The sequence below is a fragment of the Ambystoma mexicanum genome, chromosome 5p, assembly GCF_040938575.1.
Source record: "Ambystoma mexicanum isolate Mex_15411 chromosome 5p, UKY_AmexF1_1, whole genome shotgun sequence".
NCBI classification, from domain to species: domain Eukaryota; kingdom Metazoa; phylum Chordata; class Amphibia; order Caudata; family Ambystomatidae; genus Ambystoma; species Ambystoma mexicanum.
In genome coordinates, this window is record NC_090930.1 from 952,396,840 (window position 1) to 952,422,997 (window position 26,158).

General features: G+C 45.3%; 1 protein-coding gene across 5 annotated transcripts in view; it reads left to right on the forward strand.

Annotated features, from left to right (window-relative positions):
* GRB10 (growth factor receptor bound protein 10) overlaps positions 1 to 26,158 on the forward strand; it is an 848,605-nt gene that overhangs the window by 481,523 nt on the left and 340,924 nt on the right. For all 5 annotated transcript variants that reach the window (XM_069613407.1, XM_069613409.1, XM_069613406.1 and 2 more), the window contains one exon: positions 21,459 to 21,675. In XM_069613407.1, coding sequence (XP_069469508.1) covers positions 21,459 to 21,675 — 217 coding nt within the window. The remainder of the gene's footprint in view (positions 1 to 21,458; positions 21,676 to 26,158) is intronic.

The following is a 26,158-nucleotide window of genomic DNA, read 5'->3' on the forward strand; positions in this document are numbered from 1 at the left end:
GTCTTAACGTCTCTTATGAAGCCTCCTTTTGAGCCAATGTCATCATCGTCTCTAAAGTTTCTGTCGTGGAAATTGGCCTTCCTGGTGGCCATCACTTCAGCCCGACGTATTTCAGAAGTTCAGGCTCTAATGGTAGACCCACCATACTTACGATTTTTCAAGACCAAGGTAGTCCTAGCCACTAACCCACAGTTCATACCAAAAGCTCCTTCGGTGTTCCATAAACACTCCTCGATTGTGTTACCTACGTTTTTTCCGGAGCCATGCTCGGGAGCGGAGCGCATGCTACACACATTGGATGTAAAAAGGGCTCTCGTTTTATCTTCATCGTACGCAACCGTTCAGAGAAACGAGACCGCTGTTCGTGGCCTATGGTTTGGGTGCTAGAGGAAAAGCCATTTCAAAGCAAGGACTATCAAGATGGGTGTCATCTACCATTTCGTACTGCCATTCCAGGGCAGGGAAGCCTCTTCTACGACGGCCAAGAGCTCATTCAACTAGAGCAGCGGCATCGTCGACGGCACTGTGGGCCGGAGTCCCTCTAGGGGACATCTGCATGGCGGCTACCTGGGCGACTACACACACACCTTTACCCGCCATTACTGCCTGTCGCAGCAACATGCCGAAGACACCCGGATGGGACAGGCGGTGCTTCGACACCTATTCCAATAAGGTAAGCCCCGGCTGCAGGGTTTGCATCCTGTGGAATTTATGACTGTATGTGGTTCGTTTTTTCCGATGTTAACTATTACTGATGTATACATGATCATAGGGAACGGCCTTTGCGAAGAAAGTATATGGGTTTGCATGCACGCCTCCTCTTGGGGGTGGTACTGCTATGTAATCTATTCAAAGCATGTGAATCCATGAAAGATCCAATGCTGGAGAAGGGAATAGTTTCTTACCTGTAACTCCATTTCTCCAGCATTGGTATCTTTCATGGATTCACATGCGCCCACCTGCCTCCCCTGATCATGCAAACCGGTTCCCCACTACTTTGGGGGCCGAAATCTGAGGGAGCGCGGGGGCGGGGCCTGTATTTATATCATGACGTCCTGACGGCACGGGCACGCATGATACAAAACGAGGTGGATAGGACGCATAAGCGGCAAAAGTTTTCCTACGGGAAAGGGTCTATATAATGTACCGGGGATTCCCAGCCTGACGACGGGGAATATTCAAAGCATGTGAATCCATGAAAGATACCAATGCTGGAGAAATGGAGTTACAGGTAAGAAACTATTCCCTTCCTCCAGGTATACCGGATCAAGCATGGTATCCATTGTTCCGTAATTCTTTCCAAGGTGGACCCTTTTCCTTGTCCTGCATGTCCTGTTCAGGTGGTCTTGGTTGAAATCAGAGTGCAGGTCTTCAGTGTGCTTGACCCCCTCGAATCTCCTGACATGTAGGAACTGGTGGACCTTGGATTTCCAAATCGTACTAAGGTTCTTTTGTGGCAAGATACTTTCCTGCAGCCTGAATACACCCATAGAATGCTTAGGTTGCTAGTGGTAGGATGCATATTTTGGCCATGCCCAGGCAGCTGTCCTATCATAGGCCTGGTCTCAAGACGGACGGATCTGGATGCCCTCGTAAGGCCAAAAAGAACAAGGCATCCAATGCAGTGGCTCAGGAAGGGAAGTATCCATTGTGGGCCAATTTTACCCCGTAATATCAGTACTATTGACTGGGCAAGAACGTTTCGAGCTTCAGCTCATCGTGGGTCCCTAAGCTGTGACATTCTGAGCATTGGAATCCCACTGGAGTTCTCCCAGGTGTAACTGAAGCAGACAGCTGAGCAGGATGGATAGTACCCTTCATGTACCTCGAATCCGGGTCTTTGTGCATCAACTAATGTTAAAATTCGTTTTTGTTCAATGAGCTCCGCACTTTTCATACTTAAAGGAATGGTTCAGTCAGAAAATATTGGCCAAAAAATGGCCAATAATGAAACAAATACTTAAAATATATATATTTGTTTTTAAATCCCTATGCAAAGTTTCAAGCGAATGAAGCTCAAACTTTAAAATTGCAAGCACTAGGGGGCATCCATTTTGTGATTTCAGGCAGCCTCCTCGGCTCTGCCTTTGCGGCACTAAACAAGCAGCAAAAGCCCCCTTCTGGGAGCTTTTGCTTACTAAAGCCTAAGCAGAGCTGAGGAGGATACCTTCACTTTCATTTTACGCTTTCTGTGCTCCCCAAGCCCAGGGAAGCACAGAATGTACAATGAAGGCAAAAAGCCGAGGCACACCAATTAAAAATAGAATGTTGTTGTATTTGTGATTGCCGTGGTTGGAAAACCACGGCAATCACAAATACAACGTTGTTGTTCTGAATGCGGCAGCTTTCGCTGGGAGTCTCCTGGGCTCCCCCAACCCTGAGGGAGTCGGGAGACTCTCAGCGAAAGCTGCAGCATTCAGAATAACGTTTTTGGATTTGTAAATACTGAGGTATTTACAAATACAAACGTTGCATTTCTAAACACTGCGGCATGGAAACACAACCGCTTTGTTTCTGCCTGCCTTGGCTTTCACTTTGGGTCTCCGGTGCTCCCCTGGGGGAGCACCGGAGACCCAAAGTGATAAACACGGCAGGCAGAAACGCAATGCGGTTGTGTTTCAAAAACGCTGCAGTTTTTCTTTCTAAGTTTCTCAGGCTCCTCCGGCTTGGAGGCGCGCGAGAACCTTAGATGGAAAAACCGCAGCGTTTTTGAAACACATCGTTGTATTATACGTTTTAAAAGCTGCGGTTTTATTTCTAAGTTTTCCGGGCTCCTCCAGCCTGGGAAACTTAGAAGAAAAAAAAAGCAGCTAATGCTTTATTTAAAAAAAAAAAAATAGCACTTTACGAGATGCAGCTGCATCTTTCCTGCCTGTAGTCTCTGGTCCCCGTGCTCCGAGTCCGGCACCAATGAAGCAAAAGCCACCCAGTGGTAGCATTTGTTTACTACAGCTGGCTGGCTTTTGCTTCATTAGTGCCGCAAATGCAAGCACAGGCTCACAACATGGATGCCCCCTAGTGCTCGCAAGTTTGAGCGTCATTTGCTCGAAACTTTGCATAGGGACTTTAACTAAAATATATATTTTTTATTTTGTTTTATTATTGGCCATCTTTTTGGCCTATAATATTTTCTGAACGAACCATTCCTTTAAAGACTTTGGGTAAAGTAAGACAACATTCTGGAGCTCCAGTTTCTTATAAACTGAACTGCAATATTCTGACTGAGCAGGCACTCAGCGCTAGTTTGCTGGCTACGGACCTGAGACCTGATGCTGCAATAAACCCCTGGATCTAAATACTTCTGGTAAAATCTAAACCAAAAGAAAATCAACTTGCAATAGATCTCTCCACCCACAGGAGCTGAAATGCCCGGGTGACTGACTGACTGGACTTTCAGGGTCTGCAACCTCTTAAAATGTGACTTTGCCAGCACATCGGCCGAGGGTCTCAGTATTCGACACAGATGACAATCCGTGGGGCCCTGTTGCCCTAGGTAAATCTGCTTTCTGTGCAAGCACCTCAAACGGAAAACTGATCATGCGTACAGAGTATCTCCCTGCATCTTTATTTCATGTCCTCTTTGTGGAATGGAAATGGTGTCCTCCACTGGGTTTGGCAAAGGGCTTACTGGTCCTCCAGGTTTTAAAATGGGGAAGTTGCCAAGCTGGCTTTCAGTCACCCTTCCTTCTAGCCAGTACTTTAATAAGTACTGGCTGCGTCCTGCAGGTGGCCAGAGAAAGCGACAGTGTGATGGGTTCCAAGCAAAGACTGATTATTCTGCTCCAGGTGGACTAAGATCGCCCTCTTGCCCAGTTACCTTCCTCAGCAAAACTACATCTCAGACCATTTGACAAAGTGCAATATGATGTAGTTAAGTTTTCAGTCTGACTCTAGACTGATTACAAGTTTCTTCAGCATTGTGCCAGGGTTCCCTCCTGTGTTCACCCTGTTCTTCACTGCAAATACTTTGGTGACCAGATTGCATGATCTTTTTAACAAACAGCAGCTCTTCTCGTCTTAGCAGGGAGCTTGAATAATTGACTTTCCATGTCATGACCTATGTAGTTGCACAAGGTGTAGGTAGTTCATTGGTTTGAACCATCGATTGTAAATTACTTTAGGATATTCTTGAGTTGCACTTTACGTTTTCCGTTTAGTGATAATTGCTTCCACAGAATGATGCAAGGCAGACTAGCCTGGACCAAATGTTAGGAATTGGCCTAGACTTTGTGCCCTTGGGCAAAAGTAACTCGCTCCCCTTGCATTTGCTCTTTGGATGGACTGAATTCTGACCGGAATGTGTTCTGAGGGGTAGTGAGATTTATCAATTTCAGTTGCAAAACTACTCGGAAAGGACTATCCTCTGCTTACAAGCTCCTGAGTAGATTCTCTCATGTTAGGAAGTTATCCTAACAGTAAAGCTTAATGCATGCTGATGCAGATGTTCGTCTTATGGTTTAGTATCTCGTTTTAAAGCAGACTACGTATTGGGGATTAGTGTGCAAGAGAATTTAACTCCACCCTAAATACTTATTTTGACCCAATCACCACAAACACAGCTTGTTCTCAGTTGGATATTATGCTTCAACTAGTGGGGTAGTATTTTGAAGGCGACCGCCAAAAGGGCGCTGCATGTGCCTTTGACGTTACTAAGCATAGTGTTATTATAGGAGTATTATAATGCAGTCCATCTTGTGGCACTCTTTACCACATGTTAACACTAGGAATGCGTTTCGGGCCCAGTGCAGAGGTTACCGTACAGTTGAGAAATCCAACATCAGATTGGGGTCTGAAGGGTTTTTAATCCTAACCTCTGGCATTGCTCTGTGCAACCTTCCAGACTGTCGTATTTCCGCCTGACACTCCATTCCAGAAGGGGGAGAAATCTGTATACTAATCCCTTCTCAAAGAGACCCCAAATCCTAGGTTTAGTTCCGCCTCATTTGGTGCAATTTGACGTACGGTCTAACCTGTTTTTGTTCTGGTGTAATGCCTATTGCTTTATGGGGATTTATGTTGCTTTGTAATGGGAAATTTAACATTTTCTTAAATTGACACCAGGATTGCAATACCCTAATGTGCAAGTAGACATCTGAGTATTGCCCTGACAAAAATGTCTTCTAGATTGTATAACCTGCAAGCAGGGTCATCAACATATTAGTACTGTACCAGACATACTATCGACATCCGGTTTGAAAGGAGCAGTAGAACTGGGCCACAGCTTAATGGGCTGGGTTACTTGCTTTTTCCCTGTTATCTTCCTTGCCTCTGGGTCACAATCAATTTGGGGTGCATCTTAATCCTTGTTCTTGATGAGGTGCTTGAAATGAGTTGTGTGATTTCCTGTTTGGTTTTGTGTGATTTTCCTGTGTGGTGTTCTGTGCTGTCCCCATTGATCATTTGAGGGCTATGAGCCTGAGAGTTTGGCCAGTATCTTGCATCACTTTTCCAGGTCGGTGTCGGTTTCAACACTACCTTGTCTCCTATCAAATTCTTTGGGCGCAGCTCTCCTCCTGATATCGGTGTCAAATTTTGCATGTTTTTTCCTGTCCACGTCTTAGTATGGGCTCTTCATCGATCTCCTCTTGATCGTTTCTCACAAGTCTGGTGTGGACCCTGGATTGCATCATTAGTTCTGCCAGTGTCTTGTTGGTCGCTTCGTGGGGTGTGTTGCTATCGACCAGAGCATTCTGCATAGCACCTGGTGCATGTTGGTGGCCTCATCTTTTTGATCAATGCCATAAAGCGTTCAGCCATCTCATTTGCTTTGGGCCATCCCGGTGTTTTTTTTTTTGTTTGGTGAGTTAACCCCATGTGCCTAGCAAATGTGGGGAAATCGTGTCCATTGAACGGTAGCTCGTTATCTGATTTGATTTAGTGGAGGTATGCCCCACTTTCTCAGTACCTTATCGAAGACGGCAGCTACCGGGGGCACGAGGGGTATGCTGTTGCTACTTCACAATGGGGAAATCTGGAATGTTCGTCAATGAGTAATAGGTTTTCACCCCCGACTCCCGGAGTGGGGGGTGTCATAGAAGTCTGGCATCTCTGTCCCAAGGCCGGTCTGGTATGTGTTGAATGTCATGGGGTGGGGACCCTCTACCTTTGCGATGCACTGGCATGGTAGACCGCTCTTCACCCATTGTCCAGCAATGAGTCCATGAAAAGAAACCAGACGTTGCACCGTAGCTGTTTATCTGCTCCCAGACGTCCCTCATGTGCGGTTTTGATTACTTCAGCTGTGTGTGGCGAGAATGATGAAGTTGCACTCTCTGCAGTATGGAATGATCCTTGACCGCTAGTTCGTTGTGTACCTCCGCTAATCTCCATTTCTTTATGGCTCATCCTCGGATGGCCTTTAGCGGCGTGTCTGTAGCCCTTCCACTTGTTGGTGTGGGTGATGGCCAATGCCATGGACAGGTCCGCAGCCGATGCCTTTGTGAAGGCCTCCAGTGATAGCCCGGGAGGTAGGGCATTGGCCACAATGTTGATGTACCGTCTCCTTCCCTGGTTGTTGGTGGGCAGGCTGGGTGGTGCGAAATGTAATCTGCAGGGTTTTGACCACTCCCTGGTCTCTGAATTCATAATCCTATTCTTGTAGGCAAATGACCCACCTCTCGATCCTGGGCAGCATCTTCAGTCGAGGGTTCCCAAATAGGGTGAGTAGGTCCTGGTGGTCGGTCACTAAGGAACTTTTTGCTGATAAAGTTGTGAAAAGCTCATATTCCCAGACTGCTGAGAGGCTTTTCTTTTCATCCTGGGAGTAAGCCGATTCTTTGTGAGATAGGGCTCTGCTTGCATAGGCAAATGTCTCGGGTGAGTGTCCTCTGCAATGGTTTGGCCGAGGATGTTGTCCAGGCCCACCAAGCTGGTGCTGATTTTGGTGTGCCATAACTCGTCGAAATAAGCAAGTGCCTATGCAAGTTTTTTAAAAAATGTCCTCAAACGTCTCCTGGCACTCTTCAGACCAGGTGAGACATGCTGAGGAAAGATCTCACATCTGCCACTTGTGCCTAGGGGTGTCACGATATTAGTTTTATGATGGTACGATAACCTTCTTGCCAAATGACGGTATATCATGGTTCTCGCGGTATAGCAGGTGGAGTTAACCAATCTTAAAAAATATTTTCTAAAAGGTCATAAATTGTCAGATTTATCACAAACAAAACCTGGCACCCAGGGCCAGAATTGAGCTTATCAACATATTTTCCACTGAAATGCCACCCCTTGCTTCCACCAAACACAAACACGTGTGTAGGGGAGGGGGGGGGGCCTGCTACGACTGGCAAAGCAAACTGCATAGCTTTTCTTAAGTGGTCATTTAGGCTTTTAGCTCCCCCACTGGCTACTGGTGAAGATGAACATGTTGCCATCTTTATAACCTGCATGCCACAGATCAATGGATGCTGATGGTAGTATAAGCTTGTGCGCATACACACACTCTTGCTTTACGTTACAGCCTTTAGTTTACTTGCGGGCCAAAAGGTGTTCGGTAATCGCAAACATGCTACCCTTTGGTATGGCAGCAGGTAATACCCACAGAGATTAGTGAATTTCGCAGTGTGACTTATTATATGTAAATTCAATGATAGAACCAGGGAAATCCCCTATTGTCATATGTTTAGCAAACATTATCCATTATAAATAAACCCCAAAGTAAAGCCTTTTCCTTCTTGGCACTGTATTTATTCTTCCTATTGCTAACATATTGATTTTGTCAGGCACGTGTGGTTTATGGAATGGCATTAAAAACTACTCCAACTACTTGGCAGATGGCACATCCAACAGTGCAAGACCAAGACTGCGCAGCACTTGCTTACTTCAGCCTTTCCAAATCAGATTGAAAAGCACACTTAACGGTATAAACGGTAGACCGGTATAAACAATGTGACGGGTATTATTATTCAATTGAGTGGTTCACGGTATCTAACGGTATACTGTTATACCGTTACATCCCTACTTGTGCCGGGGCTTGGAGGTTGGTGATGGTGTGCACTTTTTCCGGGTCTGGAGTCCTCCCCTTGTCCAAGAACATGTGCCCAAAGAATCTACTTTTTTTTTTCTGCTGAACCTGCATTTCTGTTTAGGGTCAATTCTGCAAATTGGAGGGCGGTGTAGGTCTCTAGTAGGGCTCTATCATGCTCTTGCGATGTTGCTCTTGCGATGTGCCAAAAACTATGTAATTGCTGTAATTTAGCGCCATCTTGACAGGGCGGATGAATTTCCTGATCGCCTCATGGAAAAAAGTTCAGTCAGCGGTAGCGGACAAAGACCCTTGTGCGTGGTGAATGTGGTAATGCTTCTGGACTCTGGGTGTAGCTCGAGCTGGTGGTATCCTTGAACGAGGTCCAACTTGGAGACTGGTTAGTGTGTTCAGTTGGACAATCGTGTCCTCCATACATGTTCCCAGGCGTCATTCCTGCTGGATTGTAGAGTTGGCCATGATGCAACCCTCACCTTTGGGCATCACTAACTGCGACACCCTCGGGGTTGGTCCAGTGGCAAGTTCCATGTTCTCCTTTTGGAGAAGTTGGTCCAGTTCTTGTGAGACCACGTTCTGGCGGTGGAACCCTACTCTTCTTGGATGTTGAGGTACAGGATGGACATTTTCGTCGCCGTGCAATTTATCAAGCATTCCTTTGAGTTTCCCAAGCCCAGTTCATAGGCTTGGAAATCTGGACTGCATGAGCTCTTTTGTGATGGTGCTGCCTCATCCTGGGAGTGGTTGTGGGTGACGTTGACTGAATTATACTTTCCTAAAATCAGATGTCTGTGCCCATGGCTGCTTGCGTGTTGTAGTGAAGTAGGCCGCAGCCTTTTGTGGGGCTGCGTATGACACGGATGTTGGTTTTGATCTGTCCATTGTGTGACAGTCTTAATCAGAACTGCCCGATTGAGTGTAGGGGATCGCCAATCCCATTGGTAAATAGTTGTCGTTTCTCGATTTCTGGTTTTTTCTGGCATGTGTAGAAATTCCTGTTCTCCCATGTTTACAGTGGCACCTGAATCGACTAGTTTGTTACCTATGTTGACGGGGATCCTGGGTACTTCTCGCTTCCTGATCTTGGATCAGATTGACCTACTCGTCCAGCTGACTCTGGTCGTACTCTGCGTAGTAGTCCTATTGGTATTGTTGGTCCATGTATGACTGGTGAGAGTATGGAGGTTTGTCATATTTATCCCCGTAGCTGGCGTATTGGTCCTGTGGGGTCATATTCTTGATTAGTCTTGGTTTGACACCTCTACTGCCCTCGCGTACCGTCTCTGGACTTGGTATTGTGATGGGTTGAATCTTGGCGGGTAGCCTGGAGGTGGGGTTTGACGGTGGTAGGGCCTCACTTGTGGTTAGGGTTGAGGTGTGGGGAATTGCAGACGGATTGGAAGTGATCTTCTCTTACGCAGTTGGAGCACTTCTGTCAGCGCTGGGCATGTCTGAGTGTGGGAAGTTCATGATGCTTCGGTAGCATTGTCGGAAACGTCCTGGGAGGCAGCTGACCGCTTGGCCTTCCTGTTGGTAGCCCCCTCTCCCAGCCTCTGCATGTGGTTGTATCGCCACCATGGTTTCATGACTATCCTGTTTGGGTCCTGGGTTATTTTCAATGGAGGCAGTCTGGGTGTCCACTCTTTCAAATATTCTGGCTAGTTTGCTTACTTTGTCTATGGTCAAAGGCTTTTTGAGAAGTTTCCGGAAAGCAGGTGAAGTGCAGCCCTCGCCAATGCGTATTTTATGACCTTGTCCATGGAGAACAAGTGAAATTGGCAGTGGGCACTGATGAATTTGAAAGTGGATTCTTCTGGTTTCGGCTTACGTTGATAAAATACGTATCATTTATAGTCAAGTTTCGGCTCAAAGATGAGGTTCCTGTTGAGGGCATTTATCCGGGTGGCAGAATCAGTATTCTCTTCAGGGGGTATGGGTTTCACTATGGTTTTGATTTCTCCCCACTAGGTTGAACATGTCACTTAGTGTGGGTGTTTTGTCCTCACCTGCCGCCTTGATGCGATTAAAGTCCTCTACCTACTCTATCCACTGTGGCCCTTTGTCACTCTGGGGCATGAGTGTGAACGGGAGTGGTTTCCTCAGCAGGACCACGTTGGATGCAAGTGGCGTGGTGGAGGCCTGAGCCCCGGCCGGGCAGCGGTTGGTCATATTGGCTGTGGCGCAGGTGTGGCTGTAGAAGTGGCACTGGTGCTGCGAGCTGGGTTGCAGGGGTTGTACAGTACGTTTGTGGGTGTCACTGTGCTCTGCTGTAATGTATTTTCCGAGGCTTGGGTGTGACTCTGAGGCAACGTCTGTTGTGTGCTGGACCCAGTGGTTTGTCCCTCGTGGGACTACTGCAGGGAGAATGCCTGCTGGCAGCATGCAGTTATCTGGGCTGTTGCTTGTCAGTCCTTGATGGACTGCCTCAGGAAATGCTGGAGCTCTGTGCTGTGGGTGCAGGGCGGGGATCGCTGTGCTTTCTCCCGCAAGCCTCGCTAGGTGCGAAAAGTGCTGGAGCGGTTTCCAGCTGGGTGGGGATCTCCCTGGTGCCAGTGCCAGGTGAGATCCCTTTAACAGTATTTGTTTTGTCTTTTTTTCAGACAGGATCGCTGTGGTGCTATGGGTTGCGGTTGGGTCAGAACACGGTGTGGCGGTAGGGGTGTCGAGTGTTGGCGGGGATCACCATGGATGGAGGGGACCCAGTGGGATCACTGGCCCGGAGCAGGAGGTGGAGCGGACACCATAGGGATCCTCGTCGCCAGTTACTTTTTTATAAATGAGGACGCACCATTGGTTAGGAGTGGAGACGGTAACTTTATTATCTTACTCCCGCAGCATACAAGTAGGAACTGCTGTTCCTTTTGGAAACCCAGATGCCTCCTTTTCTTCCCACATCGCGATGCCTTAAAGCCACAGAGGCTGATAACATGCAGGGGAATGTTTCTGCAGTCTACTTGCATTTCCCGTTTGGTGGGGCTGAATGACGTTGGGCGCGGCAAAGTCCTAATCATTACAGACCTGTGTGAGGGAGGAGCAAGTTGTAGAATTTAGCTGCAGTCCCACAGCTCTGATCAACCAAAGTTTGGGAATCTGTGGCCCCGCTCGGTCTTTTTTCATTACTAGTATATTGAGGTCTCCGTGTTCATGCAGGCTTTGTAAAACGCGGGTACCCAATGACTGGTCTAGCAGAAAACATCCCGATTTCTGACAATGCTGCTACCGATGTCTAGAAATCTGGTTGTTGCTCATATATTTGTAACACTGAATGCTGTCAGGGGAATGTTAAATTAATCCAAAGCCCTTGACAAGCTTGACATTGCAGCGATTCTCACAGTACTTTAGTATCCTCTGTAAAGTCTGCTCTGTTTTGTGCTCATGTGTATTGTTTGTTTTGATTGATTTTATAAAGCGTGCAACACCCTAGGGCATCTGGGCACATTACAAGACAGCTTAGAAGAAGAATCAATGCATACATTGTAGTTATGGCAGAACAATATACAGTACATTATCATATAAATGCAAAAAAGCTAAAATCAATGGCGGGTTGAGCAGTAGCCATAAAGAATAAAAACAAAGGCAATAGAACATATATACAGCAGAGCGTATAAAGTGGTCCAAAGGTCCAGTGCATTATCAAAAGGGGGAGAGATGGATGTCTCTCGGTACACTAGGCACTCTGGTGAGGAGTGTTGTTCATGGATAGCCATTTTTGGTGTTAGACCTAAAGCTATGGAAGGTCTAGTCAGTGCGCAGATGTAGGGGCAAGGCATTCCATGCTAAAGCAGCTTGCACAGGGAAGCTATTAAGGAATGAATGGATCTCGTTGGTAGAGATGTTTTCTTAGTAATTTTCTTTTAAGTACTGTGGTGCAGCATTGAGGTATTTATACATCATGGATACTAATTTGACGTAAATCCTGTCCTTAATAGAGCAATTTGTGATTCCTTCTTGTTTCGGAAATATGCTCTTCTATGGATGTTCAAAGCTGTTCTGAGGTTATTATTTTGTAGGATTTGGAGTTTAATATTTATTTGCTCCTGCATAAAGTACATTGCAGTAATCCAGTTTAGACAAGATGAATGCTCTAGCTAGTATGATGCAGCTATGGGTGGAAAGGTAAGATTTACAAGCATGTATACGCTTACACGTGTAGGCAGTAGCTGAGGCTGTTGCATTAACTAGTTTACTGAGGTTCAAAGTGTAATCTAGGTAAAAAGTTTGTTTCCTTGCAGTTTTAATGAGGTTATCTGTTAAATGAGTATTGTGCGTCTAGTTTGTTGTGATTAGGGGCACTTAGGATTAGAATTTGTCTTCTCATTCAGGCAAAGGCTGTGGGCAGCCATCCATGCCTGGATGATGAGATGGACTTTGTTTAGCAGGGCAAGGTCCAGGTCATAGTTCCCTGACAGGAAAGAGTATCTGGGTGTCATCTGCGTAGTTGGTATAGATGACACCCAGGTGATCCAGTTTGTCAAATAGGGGCTTGGTAAATGCATTATACATAGTAGGGGCGACGCAAGAGCCTTGCAGTACTCCACATGTAATGGGGACTGGGTCCGCCGCTGCAACCGGAGATGAGACTAATCGATCTGTTGCTTAGAAAGGATTTGATCCAGTCTGCAGCCTCTTGTGAGAAGTTTGCCGCTGAGGAGAGGTGTTCACAAAGTATATTATGGGCCACCAAATTGAAGGCAGCAGAGAAGTTTAATAGGAGTAGTAGTGCGCATGGTCTGTCTTTCAATTGGTCTATTTGCATTTTCAAATCGATCAATGCAGTTTCGGTTCCATGGAGAGGCCTGAAGCCAGATTGTCTCAGCCTTAGGAGAACATCGGCCTCTGAATTTAGATGTATGCCGCTTTATCAGTTATTTTGAGTAAGAAGGGCAGTCGTTATGGGCCGCTAATTAGTTGGAATGGTTGGGTCCAGTGTACCCTTCTTTAGAAGGAACAGTAAACCTAGAACACATCTAAACATCTGGTTTACCCCATATCTAAAATTATTAAGAATAGAAAAACGTAAGTGTGAATCTATTTGGAGTCTAACACCCTCGGAGACTAACAAAGCCAACCTAATTAATACGTCCACAAAATTGAAATACTGCGAGCTAAGAAGGAAGAAGAAGCTAAGAAGGAAAGCTTCAACAGAATATTGCAAGCTAAATCGGGCACTAAGGAGCTCTTTGCAATAATAAAGGAACTGGAGAATCCCATCCCGGCACCCGACAACTGTGTCAAAGATGAGACATGGTGCTCGGACATACAGGAGGCACTTATTGACAAAATTGCCACACCAAGTTAAAATGAATAAGAAAAGATCCAACATACCCTTGGCTACTCCTCAAACTGGCACACCTCACACTGTTGCCAAACCAGAACAGCGATTTAACTTCGCCAAAGTATCCATATTGGAGGTTGAAAAAATACTATCACTTAAACATCCAACTGTCGGAGATATTTGTCCTGCCCAAAATTATAAAAGACGCTGCAAGAGACAATCATCCTTCATATCTAAGCTCATTGACGCATCATTCACCTCGGGGACCATTTCAAGCAACCTTAAGAAATCGTGGGTCCTTCCCCCGCCTTAAGCAAACTTTAGTCCCGGCCATACCTACAAATTATAGGCCAATCACTAAGGTGCCATTCCTTTTAAAGATACTGGACAGAGTGGTTTACCTACAGATTCAGAAATTCCTAGAAACAAATCAACTCCTTGGTACCCGACAATCAGGTTTTAGACCACAGCACGGAACGGAAACAGAGATTGTCGACCTGAGCCTTAAGGTATATGAGCAGAGAGACCAGGGGAAGTGTGCCTTACTACTTCTCCTAGATGTCTCGGCAGCATTTGACCTGGTGGACCAGAAGATACTCTGTAACCACCTAGAATCAGCTGCGCACTTCTCGCAGCAAGCTATAGAATGGATCCATTCATTCTTAAGTGAGAGAACCATGAGGGTCATATCTATGGCAGCAGCTGCAGACCCGATTCCTATCATTTGTGGTGGTCCCCAGGGTTCCTGCATCTCCCCCACCATGTATAACGTTTTTACTAAGCCCCTGATTTGATGATTTGGACTCTCTAGGTGTCTCCTACACTACTTATGCAGATGACGCACAGATTCTCATCCCACTTTCAGGGGATTACAATCAGGAGTTGGCCTTGTTGAACAGGATATACCTCATCATCCAGCCATGGATGGTATTCCATGATCTATGTCTGAATGATGACAAGACGGAACTCATCCTGGGAAAGACTTCAAACATTATCAAACTCAGCCCTGACTACTCATCGCTCAACATAGATGGCAACATGATTAAGGTTGCCAAAGAAGTATTAGATCGGCGAAACCCATCCTTTCTACAAATGGTTGCACCACCTTGGCAAGAGCACTTGTACTGTCCAAGTTGGACTACTGCAACGCCCTCTACTTGGGATCAAATATTTCACTAATAAAAATCAAAAGCTCCAAAATAATGCTCAGAGAAGCCCTAGGAATGACCAATGGAAAACATCTCATTAATAAGACCATCCAACTGGCTCTCCTATTGACAAATTAAACTAAAAACTGCTTCTCTAACCTTCAAGTGCCTTAACAATGCAGCACCTTGCTACCTAACGGAGGTTCAAAAGAAGACTCGCGTCCAGACCCACCAGAGAGGCCTACACTGTTTCAGTCCCATCCTTCAAAATGTCAACAATTGATGGCAATAGCTTCCCCATTAAAGCTGCCCAAATTTGGAACTCACTCCCACCCACCCTAAGGACTGGCCAAAACTACTCTTCAGATTAAATATTACCATTTGTCTTAAAACATTCAGCCTCCGTACTCCCTTTACGTCTATTGTATCTGACTTACAACTTACACTGACTTTTTTCTTTACACTTATGGACCGATGCCGTTCCATTAATTTGACTTGACATTCTGTAATGTTGCGTTGTTCTTGTAACTCTGTATATGATCTTGTAACTGTATAACTTTGTAACCATGCAAGCTTTAAGTATTCTTATCCTCCCAGACCTGATACCCTTGGGTCTGGTGCCCGTTACAAATAAATGTACAAACACTAGTAGGTACTTGGCAGGTCCAGAAAGAGGCGTTTATTAGTTTGGTGCTGAAGGGGGCAAGGGCTCTGGCTGCTTCTTTATTTGTGCCGGGCATATGTCGCCTTGGCATCTTGATGGTTTCAAGGAAGCAATTATTTTTTTCGACCTCTAGGATGGTAAGTTTGGCAAATTTGAATTCTTGGGTTTTCTTAAGAGCAGGGTTTTTAAGTTGGGATGTTTCTGAACTAGCGAGGTTGAGCCGTTTAGCTGCTATTCTGTTTTGGAGAGTTGCAATTTTATTGGAGAGCATTTTGGATCTCCGTACCAACTATGCGGATGATATGCAACTGGTTCTGGAATTCAGTGGTGTTTTTCTCCCAAGACTTGTGAAGGCTCCTCCACCTATATAATCTAAGTCTTGAATGTCTCAATTTTGGATGTGCCTTAATGGAGGAAAAACCGAGGTTCTGATTTTCATCCAGAATGCCATGCAGATTATCAAGAACATTACATATAACCAACACATCGCAGCACAGATCAGATCTCTACTGGCTGCCTGTACAAGATCATACTAATTTCAAAATGTGCACTCTTGTTCTTCGATCTTTACGGGTCTGAAATCTGCCATCTGCTGTTACTCCACAGCTAGATCGCTGCACTTGTCTGACCATGTACACATTTCTTGTTGGTTTTTACAGTCCAAAAGTCTAGGGAGATCCTTTCCAGTTCGTGCTGCCCATTTTCTGGAACTCCCATCCTCCTAAACTGACTTGAAGAAAGCTTGTCCACCTTCAGCAAAGCACTAAAAACGCTGTTCATCAAATAGGTTTCTGTAGTTCAACCTTTTCTACACTGTACTGACCTGAAATTTCCTGTCTTTCTCTTGTTGTCCTTGTGTATTTGTGCGCCCAGATGCCTTTGCGTTAGAAATAAACAAATAACATTGGCATACCATTAGGTAGTAATAGCTTCAGGAAATTAGAACTTTCATTAAAAGACAAATCTGCTATCTCACCTCAAAACACACAATACAAGTTTCATGTTTGCTTTACTATGTAATTGACTAGGTTTTTGTGTTTTCAACACTTAAATATATATATACAGGAGATATCAAATGGTTAGACCTTGGAGAAATAATGAAATGTGTATTGTAAATATATGAAAGGTGAAAGCTGCTGCATGGTAATTATTTCCATACATTTGTTGCACTTGTCGGCTGGATGTTGCATATATTTTACTCTTGCAAAGGAGAAGTCATTTTTACTCTTGAAATCGCATTTACTTTCAACGTTTAAAAATAGGGAGTAAAATCTTATCTGGGGCACTGGTGAAGACCGCTGCATTAATGGCTAAAATCCTAGTAAATGCTGAGCAGAAAAATTCCACAACGTTGTCTCCACACACGTGACCTGCAAGTGGAGAATGGCTATTAACTAGTTTCAGGGACATTTGGACTAAGGTCTTCCTTTTCATTGAGTTCAAGACCGATACAAAATGTGACCAGTCCTGACTTGGGGCCTAGAGAGTCGGACATGGTAACATATTGTGAGAAGCAGCACCTTGGTGCAGCTCCCCCTGGCTACTATTGTTGCACATGTGCTGTTAACTTTCCAAATTGCCAAGACAGATAAAGCCAATGCTTACCAATCCCCATCTTCCATCCACGTTACCCCAAACTATTGCATCGGCCAATGGATTATTGTAGAGTTTACATGTATTCACCTGTAGCAATTTAGGTCGCCAGAGGTGGAATTATCAGAGCCTGCCCAATGAAGTTTCCCCCTATAGAACCTATATCTAAATGATTCCCCTAACCAGTGCTCCAGATAAGATTTGGAAGTAGAAGTATTTTACTCACCATTTTTAAAGTTGGGATAAAATTATTTTTAAGGAGTAAAAATGGAAGCCCTGGAGTTAAAATGTTTTCACTGAAAAGCAGAAATGGTTTAGTAATGTTTCTGTGCACCTAGTTATTCATGCACATTAAAAGATTCAGGTTTACTGCTTACAATCAGGCAGTTAAAATAGTTTCTTTCTAGAGTACTAAGCGTACTACTGGTACAATCATATCTTTGGAGCTGTGAGGGAGAAAGCAAGGGCACGAGAGTCTACTTGTGTTCAATTGTTTTTTTTATTTATTTATTTTTTTGGGAGGATTTGCCAATTTTTAGAGTAAGTGGCCCATACACCCCTTTTCGAGGGGATTGGGTCCTCCGACGTATTCCATATCTGACAGTAATCACCGCAGCTGGAATACGTCGTCGGATCATCCCATCGAAAGAACGTTACCAGGTAAGAGTAACTTGTTTATCTGTAGGGCTGCCACTAACCAATGCCCTCAACTTGTAGGTTGTTTTTCTTGTGAATACGAAATATTAGCTGTGGCATATTTTTTTCTTAACTTGTTGTTAGCCTTGGAATTTGAGACTGATATTTTTGTGATGTTCGTTGCGGTTTGATTTTACGTGAGTTGAAATGGGTTTTTGTCAAATTCTTTGGACTTCTTGTTTGGGGGGGGTGATTTCCTCCACCGTCCCTCCTGCCTACTCAAGGAGTTTAATCCCCTAACAAGAATATCAAAAACACCTAAAAGTAGGACATTTTTGTGTGGTTATCTAGTAATGACATTCCCATTGCATGTGGGAATTTGTGACCGGTTATTTGCCATGATCACCTTGGTGAATGCGATCTGAAATCTCAATCAAAATTGGGCTAAGAAGCTTTATCTCAGGAATTCTGCGACCCAATGTTGAGTAAGTGGTCTACCCATTGCCTAGTTACGTGATTTAACTGTGCATTGACCTGCATCCCCTAGAGAGGATCCATCAGTGTTTCTGTAGACGGACGCCTTCCCCTGAGTGGTAGCAACTGCATTCTGGCCCCTTCACTGAAATCTTAAGACACTGGTGATGGACCCCAGAAGTACCAGATTTTACATGTTTCCAGCTTTAACCTCTACACATTCTTTCTCTCAAGGCTTTTGGGTGGCCAGTCTTGGAAGAACTGGATTGTATGTCACACAAGCTGTTTTCTTTGACCAGGTACATGACTGCAAGATTGAACTGTCCAACAACATAGTGTACAATGTTTCCCATTACCTATCCATATCATTTGAAGCTTGCTTTTCTGGTGCACATACTTTTTTGCCCTATTAAGTAATTTCTAATGTCAGATTAGTTAACCATGTTTCTAGATTTTAGAGACTAGACATTATCTAGCCTATTGGCATGTTCGCTAGTTTATTTTGAACTGACTCTGTCCCATGGTGCACAACGCCACTGCAGAAAATCGGATCCTCAATAGTCTTCTTCCATGGTACTGATATTGCTTATAGTGCATGGCGGTGTCATTTAGGTTTGATTAAACTAAGTAAACTATCCCTTAGAAAGGCCTGCATAGTGAAGTTCACTTGTTCATGGTTGCTGAAGGTTCTACAACACTAATTTGCATTTCTTTAATTTGCTCCCCTTGCATAATGTTGTCTGTCCCTGCTCGGAGGGAGAAAGGGCATGTAGGAGGGATTGGACCTTTTTAGTGGTGTAACAGACCTCCAATATGCGATTTAATGGCGGTGGCTCACTTGTAGTCTTTCTGCTTTTACATGGTGTCAGTTTCCAGTTTACTCATAACCTTTACCTTTTTAGGATTTTTCTTTAAACCGGGTTTGGCCTTTCGTCATGCATCAATGACACTACCTCACAACAAGTACCGTTATCCAAAAACATGTACGGCCCCTCGTTGCATTCAAATCATTCTAAAGGGTTCATTTTTAATACCTTCTAGTAATAATCAGTTCGAGTGATTCATTTTTTACAAATTTTATATTTTATTAACAATTTTGAAAAATCTTTTTGCAAAAAAGTGTACAAAAGCGACAATCATGAAAACATTAGTAAACTGACATACCATATAGTCTGTACTAAAGCTATTTCATTGTATTTAGCAGAGCACCGTGCTGTGATCCACATACTCACTCATTCATACATACCTATTCAAAAAACAATAATTCCTGTGCAAACCACGCAGTCATATCAATCCTAAAAAACGGAACGTCTCACAATTAGACCTAATTTGATGATTCTGGCATATATTATCAATTAGTTTCAATATATACAAGTGCCACGATTCTTTTTAAGTAAGCCAAAAAAAGACAATCTGGATCCTAAGGCAGAACTTGACCTCTAGTGTTGTCTTGAGTTTCGGGCTTGAGCAAGCTGTGTTTTCTACCCCAGCCCTCGTCAAGACATAAACAAGTATCATCTTTTTGGATCACAATCGAAGATGGTGAACTATTTGGCTGGTGGTAAGTCTGTCTTGACGCTTTCTCACATCCCAAGACTTTAGTGCACATTTTAAGAAAAGGGAGAAGAGATTTCCTTCAATTTAAGGGCCAGCAATAGATAATCCAAGCAATGCAAAGAACTGTTTTAAATGCCATTGTTGTTTTGAATTTCTTAATTGCAAACGAATTTTAAGCCCCTATTGTTTCACCTGCCATTGATGCTTTGACTCGCACTGTTTGTGTATTCATAGACCTAAAATGAAGGACTAGACATGAATAAGAACTCTTGTCTAAGGGTTAAGAACTGTCCATATTTCCAGCTCCATCCCACATATCACACTGACAATCAGGGGGAGACGGGGCACAACACTAATCTCGCCTACACATAGCCTGAAGATGTTAAATCAGGAAGCACTTGTCAGAAAACTGACCTTTATGCGTTCTTATAGCTCTGCCCCAGAATGTCATCCATTCCCAGCTCCTACCTGAACTGGCTTTCCTAGAAAGAACTCATTCAGGAGACTCCATCCTGCAGTCTGGAGGGCTATATTTTCCTGTTAACTCACACCGACTGTGTCGGTTGGTTCCAAGTAACTTGTGTTCGTTGCCTGAACAATTTCCTAAATTTGACATGAAACCATGATTTTAGTATGTCATCCAGGGTCCCTTGCTACCTCGCCTGGCCTATGTCTAAGGCTACAGGGTGGTTTGAAACAAGAGGCCCAATTAATTGGAGCAAAAGGAGAGGCCAGGTGGCGGAATTAACTTTCAACGCCCACCTGGGATGAGCGGTCATCACGGACCTTGTGTGCGCCTTGCATTGCTGACCGGATTCACTCGATCTAGATTATCCAAACATAGAAGGAAAATTGGAAAGGTGTAACCAGTTCCAATTTCCAAAAACCCTACTCCCAAGAAAAAGGTCTCTGTTCCGCAACAGTAGAGTAGAGCCTGACGTGTGGCCCCTACAATTATCACGGATGACCTAGGGCAGCCTCAGACAGCAAACCAGTTGCTGTCTCCCAGGTTCCCCAAAAGGCCTCTGGAAGTGCCACTCCAGCCAAACACTCACAATATTCGCCAGGCTACACATACCCTACCGGGTTCATACTTGCTCCGTTGCTCGCCCATAAGCGCCTGTCTGGGCCGTGCCCTGCTAATGTCTTCCGGGACCGTCAAACGGATTTCTGCTCCCGGAAAAACATCCCGGGTATAACATCTCTAACCCCACACACACGGGAGAGTTAGTGCCCCAAAGGGTAGCAGTGGTGGGTTAAGGGCACTACCGGCGCATATCGTACGGCACCCTGGAGAACCCTAGAAAATTGCCCAGGGTCCTGTGCTCCCCGCCCCCTTTTAGCTGTTCAAGCGGAGGGTGAAAACGGAGAGAGGAACCAGAACAGTATCCTCTACAGCTTCTGAAAACACGCCCGACTTACCTTTACGCATGGGGCTCTGTGGCACAATTCACGTTCCGTCCCAGAGATGTGCTGCATGTGTGTCCATGGGTTGCTGGGCTGTTCTTTGCTGAGATGGTCAGTTGCCTGGTCCCGCTCAGAGCCGATATTTATGTATGATGCAGGATGTTGCCACTGAACGTCACGGCGACTCCCAATGACACTACCTTCCTGTAACTTTCCCGCACCTTTGCTTTTTCCAACTTTATAATTAGTCCATTTATCCAGAAGGGCTATTACTTTGTGGCATGAGGTCTGTATGGGTGGCAGCAATACCAGTTTCTTGATGCAACCATCTGCAATTAGGTCAGTGTAACCTGGAACTACTGGATATAAAAGATGACAATTTCTAGCTATTGCCTTTTTTGAAATGTACTTCCTTTTGAGTCCTTACTTGGGTGTTCTGCTAATGTAGTGCATTTCTGCATGATGTTGGCATTTCTCAGTGAATTTTATTTACTTTTTGTTTTGCCCAACTTTATTGTTGAAAACACAAATGTTTGCATCATTTGTTTTTACACTTATTTCCCAGGTTACCCCTTCATTACTTAGTCACTGCCAAGTCTTTTAAATTGGCTTTCAATCCCAAGCGCAAACCTGCTTCGAGACTGTACTTTGAGACTGTACATTCAACAGTATTGACATTTTTGAAACCATCCTAAAGTAGCATATTACATTTTGTCTTTTTAGATGACGATGTGGACCTAGAGGCGCTGGTCAATGATATGAATGCCTCACTTGAAAGTTTATATTCCGTCTGCAGCACAGTGTCCGAAAGCGCACCACTCCTACAAAATGGTCAGCATAACAGTAGCCATTTGACATCCTCAGGAACAAGCTCGTTGCAACAGACTCCTCTGAAAGAGCAGGTCCAGCGGTCTCAGCCGGTGCACATTTTGGCAGTCAGGTATGCCATGAACTAGAGCTACATTCTGCCGAAAGAAATGGTCTTTAACTGGGGTCTATATCTCCCATAGCCAATTGGATGAAAACAAATCTTCAAACACTATCATATGCCGTCAAAAACGAAAAGTGAAAACAAGTAATTTGGTAAATGATGCTGCATGCCATTTTAATTTCGAGCCTTTTTGAAGTTCAGAGCAATCTAGCCTATGTATTGGAAGTCTGCCAGTAACAGTTCATGCATCTGAATAACTTACTAGGTAGGCCCTTAAGCAATGACGTTCTATAGGGTTGGCTGTCTTAAAGTAGCTCCTCAGTCGATGGATGTGTACGATGCCACACAATTAGCTTCTGCTTCCAGAAGAGCAGTCTACTAATCTGCCAATGCATTTAGTGAACTATGATTGTCTCCACTTGAAACTCTTGGGCACAACGTTTGAAGAAACCCACTGGCACATCAGTCAAATGTAAATCACTGTCCCACAAATTGCTTTAAAAAAAAACTAAATTCTTTTGAGGTTGATTATGTACAATCATAGGCAGAAGACAAATTACCACCACAATGGTAAACTTAAATCCTCCATCACCAAGCCCCCCTCTTTAAGCATTCCTAATGTGTCTTTAGCATATGTGTTGCACTGTGTATTGATAAACCACTATTGGCAATGCCAACAGTTTTGGCTTGTGTATGCATTAGAAATTCATTTTCAGGCATTGCCATAGTGATTTTAAGTGGCCATCAATGGCAGCTTCAAAATGGTGTGACTGGGCATGGAACAGCAGTGCCTGGCAAATGCCTAATATCTGTACACATGCCAAATCTGTTAATTTTCAAATGCTTGTTCTTAGCGTATTGGGGAAGGATACACATAGTGCTTATAAATGGAATGAATGAAGGCAGAGCTGTTTAAGACCTTACTCGTACATCCCGTCCCCTTTCCTTCATCCTTTTGGGTGTCTCCGCAACATGGCGACGGTACCAGAACCTTTGTCCTCTTTAAATTTAGTATACCGTGCGACCTCGGTTGTGGGAACGCCCCGCTGCCTCACCACATTCCCTTTTTCGGCAGACAGTGTTGGACCTGGTGGCCAGCACTGAGAAATGTTTAGCTTTCCGCTTGCTCCCCGTTTTTGCTTGTTCAATCTTATTTAACTTTTCTTCAGGGCCTTGCTTCCCGCGGAGCATGTCAGCTGCAGGAGGATTTATGAGATGTGCCTCATGTGACAGCTAATTCCCATCTTCAGAACCCCATACAGTCTAGTGTTTGGGGCCTGACCCCCTCTAGGATGCATGTTTGGCTTGCAGTGCTCTCGGTCATAGGGCATTGAACAATAGGTTGTGTCGGTTGAGGGAGATCTCCCACACTTCTCCTCTGCCTCACCTTAAGTACTTCATCTCCATGACCTCTTGTCCAGTGCCGGTACCTCCTCCAGTCCAGGCCCTACCGGTTGTTAAAACTACACCTCCTCCTGTACCACTAACGGCTCCCTCTCAACAGCCGTTGGACCAGTTTTCGGCTCAGGATTGAGGGGAGTGAGTGGTGGCAACAATGAAGACTGACGCCCAGGACGATGAACCCTCGGCATACATTAAAGCCTTTCATGACCTGGGTTTGGGTAAGCACACCACTGTCCAGCCTGGCATCCCTCTTCAGAGGGATGTCCTGTGTGCCGTGAAAGATCTGGGAGAATCCCAAGGCCAATGCCCAGATGAATAAGAAGCTGGAGAGCAGGTTCAGGCTGAGGTACAGGGAGCCAATCCTCCTGGCCTCCCCTCTGCAGCCACATTCATCAGTAGTGGCTGCAGCCTCATTATAGTCTAAACCGTAGTCTTGGTCGTCTTCCTCCATGGGAGCAACCTCCCGTTGTCTTTCCAAGGAGGACAAGGTCTTCGAGTCTTTGGGAAAGCACTGTTATTGCATTTCAGGACTGCATCTGTGGAAAGTCAACGCAGATGCCCTCTTGGCCGTAGCTAACCAAATGCTGTGGCGGTGAGCTCTGGAAATATTTGACCAACTGCCCTTTGGAAAAGCAATACTCTTAAAGGCTGGTCTGACAGATCTGGGCCATTGCACAGGACCTCATGGAGTTTTTGGTCTCCCACATAGACAGCCAGCAGAGGGCCGTGCCGTGGTGTCGATGAGGACACGTGGATGCATGCAACTAAGTTTTAATCTGACGTGCAGGAGCCAATCTTGGATCTGCCATTTGAGGATGTGGCACTTCTTAATTAGCCAACCGATGACGAGTTGACAGAAGAAAACCTCCAAGTTCTTGGCCATTTCTGGACAGAAAACCTTCCCTCAGTCTCAGGGCAGGGCCAAGTTCAAACCCAGCGCCTTCTCCAGCTTCAAGGAATTTTGGGACTGGTACACAGAGGCCTGACGGGTTGCCCAGTGCCAACAGGTGAAAGCAGCAGAGGACTTGTTTTCCACTCCCCCTGCCTCGTGAAGAATCGGTGACGTCAAGGTCTGGGAGCACAGCTCACCTGTGGGGGCCGTTTGACTTTTCCAGGACACCTGGAAGTGTTTTCAACCTGAGGATCCTAGCCATAGTCTTCACGGGCCTCAGTCTTACTCTTCCTTTCCCTCTACCATCCTCTCCTTCGTCAGATTGAGTCCTTTTGCTCTTGGAAATGCAGGTGACCTGATCAGTGCCTCATTCAGACAGGGGTTCCAGGTACTATGCCATGATTTTGCAGTACCCAGGAACAACCAGACTGGCCTGAGGATTGTCCTGCATCTGCCATTTCTAAATATCATCGCTTGAACGCTTCAAGATGATTACTTCTGTGCACATAGCAGAGTCTGTATGCAGGGGACTGGATATGTTCGCTGGACCTCAAGGATGCGTACCTGCATGTACCATCTACCTATCACATCTGAGGTTTATGCGGTTCATGTCGTTGTGTCCCTTTAGTTCAAGGTGCTGTTCTTCGGCCTAAACTCTGCCCCGCCCCCCATGTTATGTTATTTGGCATTTATATAGCGCCCTATGTATTAGGATGATCTCAAAGCGCTTGTAGGTTGAACGCCCTCTGGAACCGTAGTTCAAGTCAGTAGAGAGAGAGTCAGTCGTAAAGTGCGTGGGTGCACTGGGTATGTGTGCAGCTGGTGTGGTTGTTGCATGATGGCTGCTGTTTCGCGGTAGGTGTGGTGCTGAGGAAATCAGTTGGATGTGTTCAGTCTGGTGGGTGGACACCCAGACTGAGTTCTGGCTGCGCCAGGGGTGAGGAGACATATGCTAGCCGGAGTGCGCACAGCTAGCTGTGTTTTATTAGAATGATGGGTAGTTTGAGGGGTCATTGTAGTTTGAGAACAGCTATACCAAATGTGTCATAGTATCGCTGTGTTCTAGTTGAATGATGGTGTATAGGGTAGAGGAAACGTAGTAGTGTGATATGGTGGTAATCAGTAAAGTGCATGCGACCAGGCTTACCCAAAGATAATGGGAATACCTTCTAGATTCTACTTTAACACAGTAACACTTTTAGGCATGCTTTTAAGTTTCATTTTAGCACAGTGAGGCTAATTGGGGCACACTCTGTTGGGAGTACCTTCTCGAATCAATTTTAACACAGTAACGCTATTAGGTATACTTTCAGAATTCAACACTAGCACAATGACGCTATTCTGGCATGCTCGATGTTGGGATGTCTTCTAGATTCAACTTTAACAGTAACGCTATTAGGCGTACTGTCAATTCTAACACTGAGGCTGTTTGGCATACTTTCTAAGTTCAACTTTAATACAGTGGTGCTGTTAAGGCACGCTCAATGGTGTAGGGAATGCCTTCTAGATTTAATTCTAACAGTGACGCTAATGAGCACACTTTAAGTTCAACTCTAACACAGTGACGCTAATAGGGTGTGGATAATCGTTGGTCATTAGTATGTGACTGATGTAACACAGTAAGACGTTTCATTATGAGTGGTAGGGCTTTCTGGCGTGAAGTAATTGCTTCAGTCCCCACCCTTGCCACACTTCTGTTTCAGTCGGTGCTGGTTGATGGCAGGCTACAGCGTCTTGCTGCTCCTGCGGATACCTACAGATATGATCTGGAGCCGCCTCTGTGGGAGCCGCCCTTTGCCTTAGTACCTTAGCCGCGGGGGCTGCACGGGCAGAGGGCTGCCCTGGGAAGGTAGTTAATAGCTTGGGAAACAGTCTATAGGGCCAATGAGGGTGCAGTGGGCGGGTCGGGAGGGTACACCAGGAAGCGGGGAGGGGGGCGAGGGAGAGATCGGGGCTGGTGCCTGTTAGAATTTCTGTTAGAAATGGGCGAGATGGGGGTGCTAAGGCAAAGGGTCGCACTCACCTGTTTCATGATGGAGAAAGAAATCAGGTGGTGGACCGGGGTCGCTAGACCCTAACAGCTGGAGCAAACAACCAATGGGAGGCCGTGGGGGGGGGGGGTGGAGGGTGGTAGGCGGCGGGAGGCAGAGGGCAGAGCCAGAGGTGATCTCGGGTAGGCTAGGCCTGCACACAGGC